Source organism: Octopus bimaculoides, chromosome 2 (genome assembly GCF_046866305.1).
Source record: "Octopus bimaculoides isolate indiv1 chromosome 2, ASM4686630v1, whole genome shotgun sequence".
In the NCBI taxonomy this organism is placed as follows: Eukaryota; Metazoa; Mollusca; class Cephalopoda; order Octopoda; family Octopodidae; genus Octopus; species Octopus bimaculoides.
The window spans coordinates 134,529,275-134,542,305 of NC_142929.1; the positions used below are offsets into that span (position 1 = coordinate 134,529,275).

Genomic DNA, 13,031 nt, shown 5'->3' on the forward strand with positions numbered 1-13,031 from the left:
AGTAAAACACTAAAAATTGTTAATTGCTTTGAAACTAGAAAAACATGGCTAAAAGAAATTTTAAAAAAATATATATATATGTACCAGTTTTATTGTCAATGCCAAACTTTTTAGAATTGTCAAGAACTTCATATGTTACAAAGTCATTTTTATCTTCATCAGTGGCTGTAAGTGTTGCAATAATACTTCCGACAGGATAGTTTTCAACCAAATTTCGTAATGTAAAATTTTCTCTAAAAACTGGGTAACAATCATTTATATCCTTGACTGTAATTGTCAAAAATCCTGAGGAAAGAAAAAGAGAGTACTTTGCGATTAATTTAGAAATTATCATTTTCTCCAATAGTTCATTGTATAATTAATTCATTAAAGGATTTAAAGTTTATCAAATATTCCTACTACATTTTATGCTCTATTTTATAACTGTAAATATGAAAGAGAAAAGATTATTGAACAAATGTTGAATTTTTTTTATGTGTCAGTTACGAGAAAAGACATGAATTCAATTTTATGAATGTAAGATTATTGCTTTGGGAGTGTTACTTGATTTGATGATGCTATTTACTTCAATGATGCAACTATATCCCTAGCTTGAGTAATGTATGCTCATTTTAACAAGTACTGCATAAAAGTGTCATTACTACGAGGTTAAAAATGAAAAGACAAGTGTTGAAATTATAAGCTTATTTTTTTAATTTAAAATAGGTGTTGCAGAAACATTTTTATCTGATTAATGAGAAAGGGACAGTGGGACAGTAAAAGATAATTTGCAGTAGATGAGAATAAGCTAATTTTTGCTATAAATTATAGAGTAACTATAAACTTCTGTAACATACCCTAAAAATTTGAGTTTGCCATTGAACTTAGATAATATTCATAGGCATCTCCATTCATTGGTTTACAAATTCTATATTACAAGTCAAAATTTAATGTTATTTTGTCATTATGATTTTGTATATATATTCTGGTATTTACTATTTATATATTTACACTTTTATATGCAATATTTACCAAAACCTTTTGGGGTTTTTTTTAATTTCTTTTCCATAAGAAAATGTTTTGTGATGTGATACTAAATATTCAATGACAAAGGCACCACCTATTCAGATAGCCAAAAATAATTAAGCAAATGTATTCTCTTGCACTAGGTTAGAGGTAATGAGTCAAGCAAGCAACTGAACAAAATGTCTAAAGAAAGAAGATAAAAATAATAATAATGATAATAATAATAATAATAATAATAATAATAATAATAATAATAATAATAATAATAATAATAATAATAATAAAGAAATGGAAAAACTTTCAAAGTACAAAGACCTGGAAATAGAGATAACTCGAATGTGGAGTCTAAAAACAGAAACAATTCCTATCATAGTAGGTGCCTTAGGTATAATAAAAAAATATTCAGACAAATACATAACAAAAACACCAGGACTTACAAATATATATAACATACAGAAAATTGCACTACTAGGTACTGCACACATTCTACGCAAAACACTTTCAATACAGTAAACATAAGAGCACCACAGCAAACTACAGCACATACCCAAGGCACACAGAGCTGCGCTCGGTAGTGAAGTGAAAGCACGTTATAAAAATAAAACTACTGAACAATAATAATAATAACAATTATCAGCCAAAGTACGCCACTAGCCCAGAAGGAATATAAGAAACGCTACAACAATATAGCCAGACTTGTCCATTGGACACTTTGCAACAAGTATGAACTTGACAAAGCAAAAAATTGGTACTACCACAAACCTGAAGGCATTGTCGAAAATAGAAGTGCAAAGATCTTATGGGATTTTATGATACAGTGCGACCATGAGATTGAGAATAGGAAGCCGGACATAGTCTTATTTGAGAAAGAAAACAAACTATGCTGGACCATAGACATAGCTTGCCCAGCTGACAATAAGGTATGTGATAAGGACGAAAGAAAAGTCGAGAGATATGACAGGTTAGCTTGGGAAGTTAATCAGTTGTGGTCGATGGAAAAGGTAGCAGTAGTACTGATAATTGTCGGAGCCCTGGGAACAGTGAGCAAAAATTTCGTGAAGTACATGGAACAAATAGGGGCTGCAATAAGGGTGGAGCACTTGCAGAAAACAGCACTGCTTGGAACCGCTCAAAAAATAAGAGGTGTTACCTTAGTTCACTGGTAGTGAACAGCTAACACTGTAGTACATCTCCAGCATTAGAAGCTGTGCAAAGGCAACAACAACAACAATAACAATAATAATAATAATAATAATAATAATAATAATAATAATAATAATAATAATAATAATAATAATAATAATGATGATGATGATGATGATAATGATTGGACAAAAACAAGTTAGCAAATGCTAGGAGGGATATCTTCAGAAATAAAAGACACGATCAAGCATGCAGTGGAAAATGACCTAAACATAAGACAGGAAGGAAATGAGGAACCAGATGAAGAGAGCAACTCTCCACAAGTCTCAAATGCACGACTGCCATCTGTCCAGAACACGCAAATGTCTGGAGAAATAAGCTGTAATGAACCTAATAAAGATAGCGAGAATAGTGGTAAAGAAACAATATTTGAAGACTACACATTTGCTGAAGAACATAGAAAGTCTATGATAGAACCGAAGCAGAAAATCTTGAATAAGCATGAGATGTAAGGCATGCCAATACGCATGATAGAGAACCACTTCATAAATTCTCAAAAACAATCCAAAATAGAAAACAAATTGAAATTGGAAACTATATAACAAAGGAAATTATACAAGAACTAAAACCAGATCTCACTGAATTAAATGAAATTATTTATGCAGCTGCTAAGACAAGTGAAACCAGTTACATGCCTCTGAAAAAAACAAAGAAATACAAACCTGAGAAGAATTCTAAACTGGAAAAGTAAAATTGAAAAAGAGATTAAAATAATGAGAGGTGAAATATCAACATTGAATGAACTAATCTGTGGAAATGATGTAAAAACCAGAAAAGGAAGAAAGATGAAGTGAAAACATAGATTCTCACCAAGAGAAGGACTGCTTTCAGTAAAAGAAACACTGAAACTAAAAGTTCAAAGAATATGAAGATTTGAGAAGAGAAACAGATTTTTCAAGTAAAACAAGCTGTTCACATCCAATGCGAAAACATTCTGCAGAGAAATAGAGAAGGAGAAAATAACTGTTGAAGACTCCGCTACCATGGAAGAAGTTGAAAAAAGATGTGGAAAGATATCTGGAGTAATGAAAAGACTTACATTGAAAATACAAACTGGATTAGATGTACAGAAGGATCATACTAAAACTTACCAGAATAAGCATGGGAAGGCATCACAATAGCAGACCTAAGGATGACACTCACAAAGGCTCATAAGTGGAAATCCCCTGGTAATGATAAGGTGCAAAATTTCTCGTTTGCCTTGCTTCCATGCACATACGAAAAGTTAGTCCAGTTATTCAATGAAATTATGAGAGATCCTATGAAAACACCTGACTAGTTACCAAGAGGTATTACTAATGTACTCCCAAAGAATAATGAAACCAAATTTCCCCAAAACTATCAACCCATAATATGTCTGGCTACTATGTATTAAATTTTAAAATCCATCCTCGTGAAGAAAACATACGAATGTATGGAACAGAACGATATTTTCCCCACTGAACATAAAGGATGTCGATGAGGCTCATATGGATGCAAAGACCAACACTTAATCAATTGCATGATCCTTGAGAATTGTCATAACAAATGTAGAAAGCTCAGTTCTCCATGAATTGATTATAAAAAAGGCCTTCAACAGCACATCACATTCATGGATCTTGAAATCACTGGATATCTTCAAAATTTCTCCTGTGATTTCAAACTTCCTGAAGCACATGTCAATGTGGAATACAAATCTCCAATTATACTACTCTAAAGGAGTATTGACCACAAAAAACATTAATATCACCTGCAGCATTGTTATGGTCTAGTTACCTGTATATTTAATCAGGTTGAACATGAAGGAGTCATACCCTATGACTGGTGTAGCAACTGCTACAAAGGTAAAAGTGACCTTAGGTAGAAATAATTACAGAGGTATTAAATTGTTGGATCAGGCTGTGAAAATTACAGAGAGGGTCATAGCTCAACCAATTATGATGAAAGTTAGTCTTGATGAGATGCAGTTTGGTTTTGTGTCAGGGAGAAGCACCACTGATGTTATATTTCAGGTAAGGCAGCTGCAGGAGAAGTACCTTGTAAAACATAAATCTCTGTACTTGGCTTTTGTTGACATGGATAAAGCCTTCAACAGGGTCCCCAACACCCTTATCTGGTGGTCAATAGTGATAGACAAAAGATTAGTGAGAGTTGTACAAGCCATGTACTGGGAGGCTGTCAGCAAGATGAGGGTTGGCAGTGAGTATAGTGATCAATTCTGGGTACAAGTAGGGGTTCACCAAGGATCAGTCCTCAGCCCCTTCTTGTTCATCATACTCCTCCAAGCAATAACAGAGGAATTTAAACAGGTTTCCCCTTGGAGTCCCTCTATACTGATGATCTTGCTCTCATAGCTGAATCACTTCCAGAACTAGAGAAGAAATTTCAGGTATGGAAGCAAGGTCTAGAATCAAAAGGCCTTAGAGTTAATCTAGCAAAAACCAAAGTCTTAATAAGTATGAAAGCAGACAAATCACAAATCCCTTCAGGTAGATTGTTCTGCTTGATTTGTAGAAAAGGCATAAGTATAAACTCCATAAGATGTACCTGGTGTAAGCTATGGACACACAAGAGGTGCAGCGATATCAGAGGAAGGTTACCTGGGAAAATAGTTTTGTGTGTAGAAGGTGCACAGGTACTGTAAACACTAAAAATGTACAGAAAATAGACTCCATCAAATCCCAGCATGGAAAGCTAGAAGTAGTTGATAACTTTTGTTATCTAGATGATCAAATCAGTAGCAGAGGGGAATGCTCTGAGAGCATTGTTGCTAGAATAAGAGTAGGCTGGGCAAAGTTTAGAGAGCTCCTACTTCTGTTGGTAACAAAGAGTCTTTCACTGCTGGGGACATGTGTGGGCTTCAATCAAATGAAGCTAGTGTGCTTTGCTGGCTGTGCAATGTCAGTGTGCATGTATGACAGAGTGTAAGCATCCTGAGAGAAAAGATGGTCATATGAGGCAACGGATGTGATGTGCAAGAGAGATGAATGTGCTGGTATGGGCAAAGACAGCTATGTAAAAAAAAGTGCTGATCTCTAATTGTGGAGGGAATCTGTGGAAGAGGTAGACCTAGGAAGACATGGGACAAGGTGGTGAAGCATGATCTGTGAATATTGGGTCTCACAGAAGCAATGACAAGTGAGAAACCTTTGGTGATATGCTGTGCTTGAGAAAATTCATAACATCAAGTGAAATCATAAATGTGGCCAATGCCAGTGTCACATAACTAGCACCCATGCCAGTAGTACATAAAAAGTATCCATTACACTCTTGGAGTGGTTGGCATTAGGAAGGGCATCCAATCATAGGAACCATGCTAACTCAGATTGGAACCTGGTGCAACTCTCGAGCTTACCAGTTTCAGTCAAACCATCTAACCTATGCCAGCATGGAAAACAGATGCTATATGAATAATAATAATAATAATAATAATAATAATAATAATAATAATAATAATAATGAAAATAATGTTCATGTTTGGGAATACCAACAACGTATGTATGATCAACTCACGGAACAGAGATTATGTGATCAAGCTAGAGCAATAAGAAAAAATTGCTGGTTCACAGAAGCAGAGCTCAAAGCTATCAAAGGACAGGTATTGGAAAACAACAGCAGGGGAAACAATGAAAATACAGTTCCTACTGATAAAAGTTATCTCATTGCAAAAAAACAGAGGTGAACTCTCTAATAAACCACAGGAAAGGAACAGTGATAGCTTGTTTGATGAGAGACATATAGATGGTTTATATATGAGAGACATAGAGAGACATATAGATGAAGAAGACAATAAAACAAATGATGAGAATAAAGGCAAGGCTACAGAAGAACAATAGTGACATTATTTGCAACCTTAAAAAACGTTGATCAGTGGAAAGTGTACCAAGAAACGAAAAATGTGAATGAAGTTCTGAAATACATCAGAACAAAAAACATAACATAAACAAATAATTTGATCAAGGCAGCAAGTATTGTTGTAGGAGAAAATGTGGGTGTTGATGTCAGAGAATGAAATATAATGAGAGAGACAAAAGAAAAGATCCATGGTAGAAAAGAAGAATACAGGCAGGGTTAGATACACTCTCAAAGGATACAGGGCACTGAACAGAAAGTATGATATTGAAAGAAAGGGGTTGAAAGTGGTAATGGAAGAACTGAAACAATGCCTCATTGCAAAGAAAGCAAAGATGGTAAGATATGACCAAAGAATGAAGGGTTACCAGCAGAATAGGATATTCAGAGTAGATCAGAAGAGATTCTATAAAGAAATAAATGGAGAGTGTACAGATGAAAAGTTGATACCAGATAACATTAAAAGTCAAAGGTTTTGGAGTGACATCTGGAGCAAAGGCAAGGAGCACAAGAAGGATGCTGAAACAAACAGTAGTCTGTCCAAAACAGGCAGAACTAGTCATTTCAGTTACGGAAGTGAAGGAAATTAGCAAAAAATGGGCAACTGGAAGGCCCCAGTACCAGATGAGGTTCAAGGCTACTGGATCAAAAGATTTAGTGAATGTCATGCATGAATAGCTGCACAACTCAATACTTTGTTAAATGCCGACCAAGCAACACCAGATTGGTTGACAATGGGTAGGACAGTGCTGTACTTGAAGGCCACTTATGTGGAAATTATTGACTGGAATAGTCACAGAGTCAATGTATGGACATCTGTTGCAAGCGTAAGTGCAGAGGTACCAAGGATCAACTCCTGGGAGACAAAACTGTACTTGGAGACTGCAAGAGGAGGAAAACTAACTTAGCCATGTCATGGGTCGATTATCATAAGGTGTATGATATGATCCCACATTCTTGGATTAAGGAATGTATGAACCTATTTGGTACTGCATTGAATGTTGAGCGACTGCTTGGAAAAAGTATGGTGAAGTGGAGGACGGAACTGACAGCATATGGAAGAAGTTTAGAGACAATAGAAATCAGGAGAGGCATTTTCCAAGGGAACTGCCTGTCCCCATTGATCTTTGTACTGTGCATGATACCACTAACACTGATTCCGAGGAAAGTAAAGGCTGAGTATGTATTCAAGAGCCACCAACAAAAAGTCAACCACTTGTTATTCATGGATGACATCAAACTTTATGGTAAAGATGAACCCCAAGTCAGTTCCCTCATTGATACGGTGTATACTTTCGGTGCTGATATCAGAATGGAGTTTGGACTGAAAAAGTGTGATGTGTTAGTCTTGAAGAGAGGCAAAATCAAATGTATGGATGGGCTACTGAAACTGTCAGGGGAGGTTATGAAGCAGATAGAAGACATGGGCTATAAGTACTTGAGGTTATTGGAAATGGATAAATTGATGGAGAAAGAAATGACAGAAAAATTTAAGGTGGAGTACTTGTGCAGACTGAAACTGATTTTTAGGTCAAAATTAAATGGACGGAGTAAGATTGGAGCTATCAACACTCCTTAGAATTTCACCTCTTAGATATGGAGCAGGGATAATCGCATGGACAGTAGAACTAAACAGCTTAGACAGAAAGGCAAGGAAGTTGCTGACTAGATATGAAATATTCCACTCAAAAAGTGACACAGACAGATTGTATGTACCAAGAAAAAGAGGGGGAAGAGGACTGATTGGATACGAACACAGCATTAGAGCAGAAGAAAACAACATAACGTGGTATGTAAAAAATGCCACAGAACCACTATTATTGGAAGTAAGAAGGTCGGGCTTGTGTAGGATGGAAGATTGTAAAAATAAAGCACTGTACAAGCACTTGAGAATGAATTAAACTGAAAATAGGTGGATAAAGAAAAGAATGCATGGACAATTTCATATGGATGTTGAAGATAAGACAGACAGAGAAAAAAGATGGCTGTGGATGACTAAAAGTGATTTAAAACTGGAAACAGAGGCTCTAATCTGTGCTGCCCAAGAGCAAGCACTAAGAACGAATTACATCAAATACAGAAACAGACAACACATCACAAACTGATAAGTGCAGAATTTGTGGGCAAAATGGTGAAACCATATGGCATATTACCAGTCAATATACACCGCTAGCCCAGAAAGAATATAAGAGACATCATGACAATATAGCAAGGATTGTTCATTGGACACTTTGCAACAAGTATGGACTTGACAGAGCAAAAAAGTGGTATGAACATAAACCGGAAGGCATCATTGAAAATGATAATGCAAAGATCCTATGAGATTTTATGATTCAGTGTGACCATGAGATAGAGAACAGGAAGCCAAACATAGTATTTATTGAGAAAGAAAGCAAACGATATAGATATAGCATGCCCAGCTGTCAACAAGGTATGCAATAAGGAAGAAAGAAATGTCAATAAATATGACAGGTTAGCTTGAGAAGTTAAGCTGTTGTGGACACTGAAAAAGGTAGTAGTAGTAGTAGCAATAATTGTCAGAGCCCTGGGAACAGTGAGTAAAAATCTTGAGAAGTACATGGAACAAATAGGGGCTGCAATAAGAGTAGAGCACTTGCAGAAAACAGCACTGCTTGGAACCACTTGAATACTCCGGATGGTGCTCGAAAAATAAGGGGTGTTACCTTAGTTCACTGGTAGTGAACAGTACATCTTCAGCGTTAGAAGCTGTGCAAACACAATAAATAATAATTATTATTTCAAATTTTTGTCATAAAGGCAGCTTGGGGAGGAGGTAGGGATGAGTTGATTACATACCCCCACCCTGTTCAACTGGTACTTATTTTATCAACCCCTGAAGGATGAAAGGCAAAGTTGACCTCAATGGAATTTGAACTTAGAACGTAGTGATGGGTGAAATACCGCTAAGCATTTAATCCAGATTGCTGTGGATTCTACTAGCTTGCTGCCTTAATAATAATAATAATAATCATAATAATAATAATAACAATAACAATAACAATAATTACTATTATTATTAATGGTTTCAAATTTTGGTACAGGGCCAGCAAATTAGGGGGAGGGGTCAAGTTGGTTACGTCAACCTCAGTACTTAGTCAGTACTTATTTTACTAACCTTAAAGGGATGAAAGGCAAACATGACCTTGGCAGAATTTGAAAATAATAATGATAATAACAACAACAACAACAACAACAACAACAACAACAAGAGAGTGAAAACCTCTCCCAAGACAACACTGTCCTCTCAATGATTAGCCAGAGATGATTTTTAAAATGAGAATGTCTGAAATAAACTCGACTGCTCTCACAAACAAGAATACAAAAAAATGAACCGACTACTCTCAAAAATTAAGTAAAAAACAGTAAAAAATAATCTAGAATCCTTGTCCAGTAACAGATCGATTCCAAAATGTAATCAATTCGTGCCAGTCACAAAGCCAAACATCCCTGAAAATTTCATCCGAATCTATCCAGTGGTTCTTGAGACTTGTTATCTTTGGACAAACAAACAAACATGACTGAAAACAATACCTCTGCTTTCATTAAGGTGGTGGTGGTGGTGATGGTGGTGGTGATGGTGATGGTGATGGTGATGATGATGATGATGATGATGATGATATCCACTCCTGTTCTGCCTGGCACTCACACCTTTAACAGAATTGCTAAATAGAACTGGATGCGGTTACAAATGCTACGGAAAAACAGTCAGCCACCTTCTATATATGGATGACCTAAAATTATATGCTAAAAACGACAAAGAGCTAGAAACACTACTACAGACAGTACACGGCTTTACCAAGGAAATAGATATGAAATCCGGATTAGAAAAATGTGCCAAAGCAACCCTGAAAAGAGGAAAATTAGTTGAAAGCAGCAATATAACACTAGATAAAGCCAATGAAATAAGAGAACTAGACGAAAGCCAACCATACAAGTATTTAGGAGTCAATGAACTAGATAGGATACAACATACACAAATGAAAGTAAAAATAAAGAAAGAGTACTATAGACGAGTTAGATCAATACTAAAAACAGAGCTCAACGTTAAAGACATCATCATCATCATCATCATCATCATCATCATCATCATCATCATCATGATAAGGATGCAATTTGGCCTTGATAAATGTGCAAAAGCTACCTTTATCAAAGGAAAAATGACAAATACATCTAATGTGAACCTTGACCAGCAAAATGTCATAAAAGAGTTAGAACCAGCGGAGAGCTACAAATACCTAGGGGTAATTGAAGGGGACAATATCAAGCACTCAGTGATGAGGGAAAGGATCAGAAGAGAATGTTATCGCAGGGTGAGAGCAATACTGAAGACAGAGCTGAACGCGAGAAACAGGATCGAAGCGATCAATACTCTAGCCATACCAGTCGTGACTTACAGTTTCAACATCGTTAACTGGTCAATTACTGAAATATGTAATGTTGACAGAAAAATACGAGAACTGTTGACAATGCATAGAATGCACCACCCTAAGGCAGATATAGAACATCTTTATCTGCCAAGAAATGAAGGAGGCCGAGGACTTTTACAGCTGGCATTATCAATGAAGGTAGCCACAATTGGCCTAGACACCTACCTGAAAAACTCTGAGGACTGGATGCTAAAACTTGTCTTAAAATATGAAAGCAAGAAAGCATCTTACTCAGTAACAAAACAGGCAAAGGAATATCTAAGTGAATTCCAATTGCAACAAATTCAAGAATTAGACGAACTAGAAACACCTGCAGAAAAAGCTAAGCGCTTGAAAACCCGTGCTAAAATTGCTGCCTTAGCTATTATGACTGAAAAATGGCATGGAAAACCTCTCAATGGCAAATACCCAAAGAGAGCGAATAATGCAGATATTGACAAAGCCCTTACCCACCAATGGTTAATGGCCTCTGGCTTGAAATCAGAAACAGAGTGGTTTATCATAGCAGCCCAAGATCAATGCCTACTTACAAAGAACTACCAGGCCAACATATTAAAGAACAGCAGCTCCCCATTATGTTGTATATGCCAACAACAAAATGAGACCATCGATCATGTTGTCTCCATGTGTAGTCTGCTTGCGCCTACAGAGTATCTCAACAGGCATGATAGAGCTGCACAATATATTCACTGGGTAATATGCAAAAACCTGGACTTGCCCCATGATAAAAACTGGTGGGAACACAAACCACCCCCAGTACTTGAAAATGATCACATTGCACTCCTCTGGAACTTCACCATTCAAACTGACAGAAAGATAGACGCAAATAGGCCAGACATCATACTGAAAGACTTCAGACAAAAATCATGCCTCCTCATTGATATGACTGTCCCAATCGATATAAACGTATCTGTCAAGACCTACCAAAAGCTCAGCAAATATAAAGATCTTGAAATAGAAATTAGCAAAATGTGGAATCTGAAGACGAAAACAATACCTATTGTGATAGGTGCCCTGGGAATGACAGCGAAACGGGCTGATTACTACCTAGATCAGATTCCAGGAAACCCCAAAATGGCTGAAGTTCAAAAGATAGTGCTCATGGGAACTGCCCATATCCTACGTAAAATACTGTCTATGTGATCTCAAATTTTAAAGCAAACACATAATTTTCTTATGGTTTCTTAAACATTCACTTGAACAAAACTGTACAAATCCAAATATATGGTACCCTAGGCATAACACCTACATGAACTTCTAACTTGTTGTCTCTTGAGGTCTCTGGGTGAGACTTGGATCCAACTTGTACAAATGCAAAACAAAAGTCAAACATAAAAGAAGAAGAAGAAGAAGAAGAAGAAGAAGAAGAAGAAGAAGAAGAAGAAGAAGAAGAAGAAGAAGAAGAAGAAGAAGAAGAAGAAGAAGAAGAAGAAGAAGAAGAAGAAGAAGAAGAAGAAGAAGAAGAAGAAGAAGAAGAAGAAGAAGAAGAAGAAGAAGAAGTCAAACATAAAATAATAATAATAATAATAAGCAAAAGTCAAACATAAAATAATAATAATAATGATAATGTGCAAAACCAAGGTTTGGCCATGAACTGGAGGGTCGATCCCGAAGTGGACAGAGGAGAAGCTAAAGGAGATGAACAGGAAGTCAAGAAAGCTCCTAATGATGCATGGAGCCCATCATCCACATGCAGACACTGATCGCCTATACATGAAGAGAGCAAATGTGGAAGACTGCATGCATATTGAACTTGAGAGCTTAATGAAATACCTAGCCCAAAGTAAGGAAACCTTGCTAGTGACAGTTAGGAACGTGAGAGCGTTGGGAGCAGAGAAAAAAAGGGAAAACAAAGGAAGGTGTACAAACAGGGCATAAAGAGGAATTACACAAGAAGAGACTACACAATCAATTCCATGTAGCCACAACAGAAGTTGCTGGACAAAATAGGTGGGATTGGCTGATGGAAGGAACCCTAAAAAAAGAGACCACAAGCACTATACTGGCAGCACAAGACCAAGCATTGGCCATGAACTGGAGGGTCAACTTTTGGAATGAGAAAATGTTTCCATTGTGCTGCATCTGCAATAGAGTGGATGAAACCATTGCCCATATCACGAACAAATGTCCTAGACTTGCCCCAAACCACTACAAGTTGTGGCGACATGACCAGGTAGTGAGAGTGCTACATTGGAAACTGTGCGAAAAGTGGGAGCTAGAGAGAGGTAGGACATAGTATGAGCACAAACTGCAGAGAGTGGCAGAGTTGGAGACTAGCAAAATCCTCTGAGATTTCCCAATCCAAACAGATCAGGTGCTAGAGCATAACAGACTGGACCTAATGGTGATGGACAAGGTGCACCACATATGCTATATAGTTGATGTTGCATGTCCCTTTGACCCATGAATAGTCAAGAAGGAAAGTGAAAGATAGATACAACTCTCTTAAGTATGAAATAGGCCGGCTATGAAAAATGAAGAAGGGGAAGATAGTGCGAATTATTGTTGGGTCCTTGGGAACAGTATCAGAAGGCATCAAGAGGA

The 13,031-nt window shown here is 36.7% G+C and overlaps 1 protein-coding gene across 9 annotated transcripts in view; it reads right to left on the reverse strand.

Annotated features, from left to right (window-relative positions):
• The window catches only part of LOC106877917 (cadherin-87A), a 222,610-nt gene that overhangs the window by 68,901 nt on the left and 140,678 nt on the right, over positions 1–13,031 (reverse strand). For all 9 annotated transcript variants that reach the window (XR_016240751.1, XR_016240750.1, XM_089347726.1 and 6 more), the window contains one exon: positions 85–285. Coding sequence is in view for 7 of the 9 variants with exons in the window: in XM_089347726.1 (XP_089203852.1) it covers positions 85–285 (201 nt within the window). In the remaining 2 variants the exon portion in view is untranslated. The remainder of the gene's footprint in view (positions 1–84; positions 286–13,031) is intronic.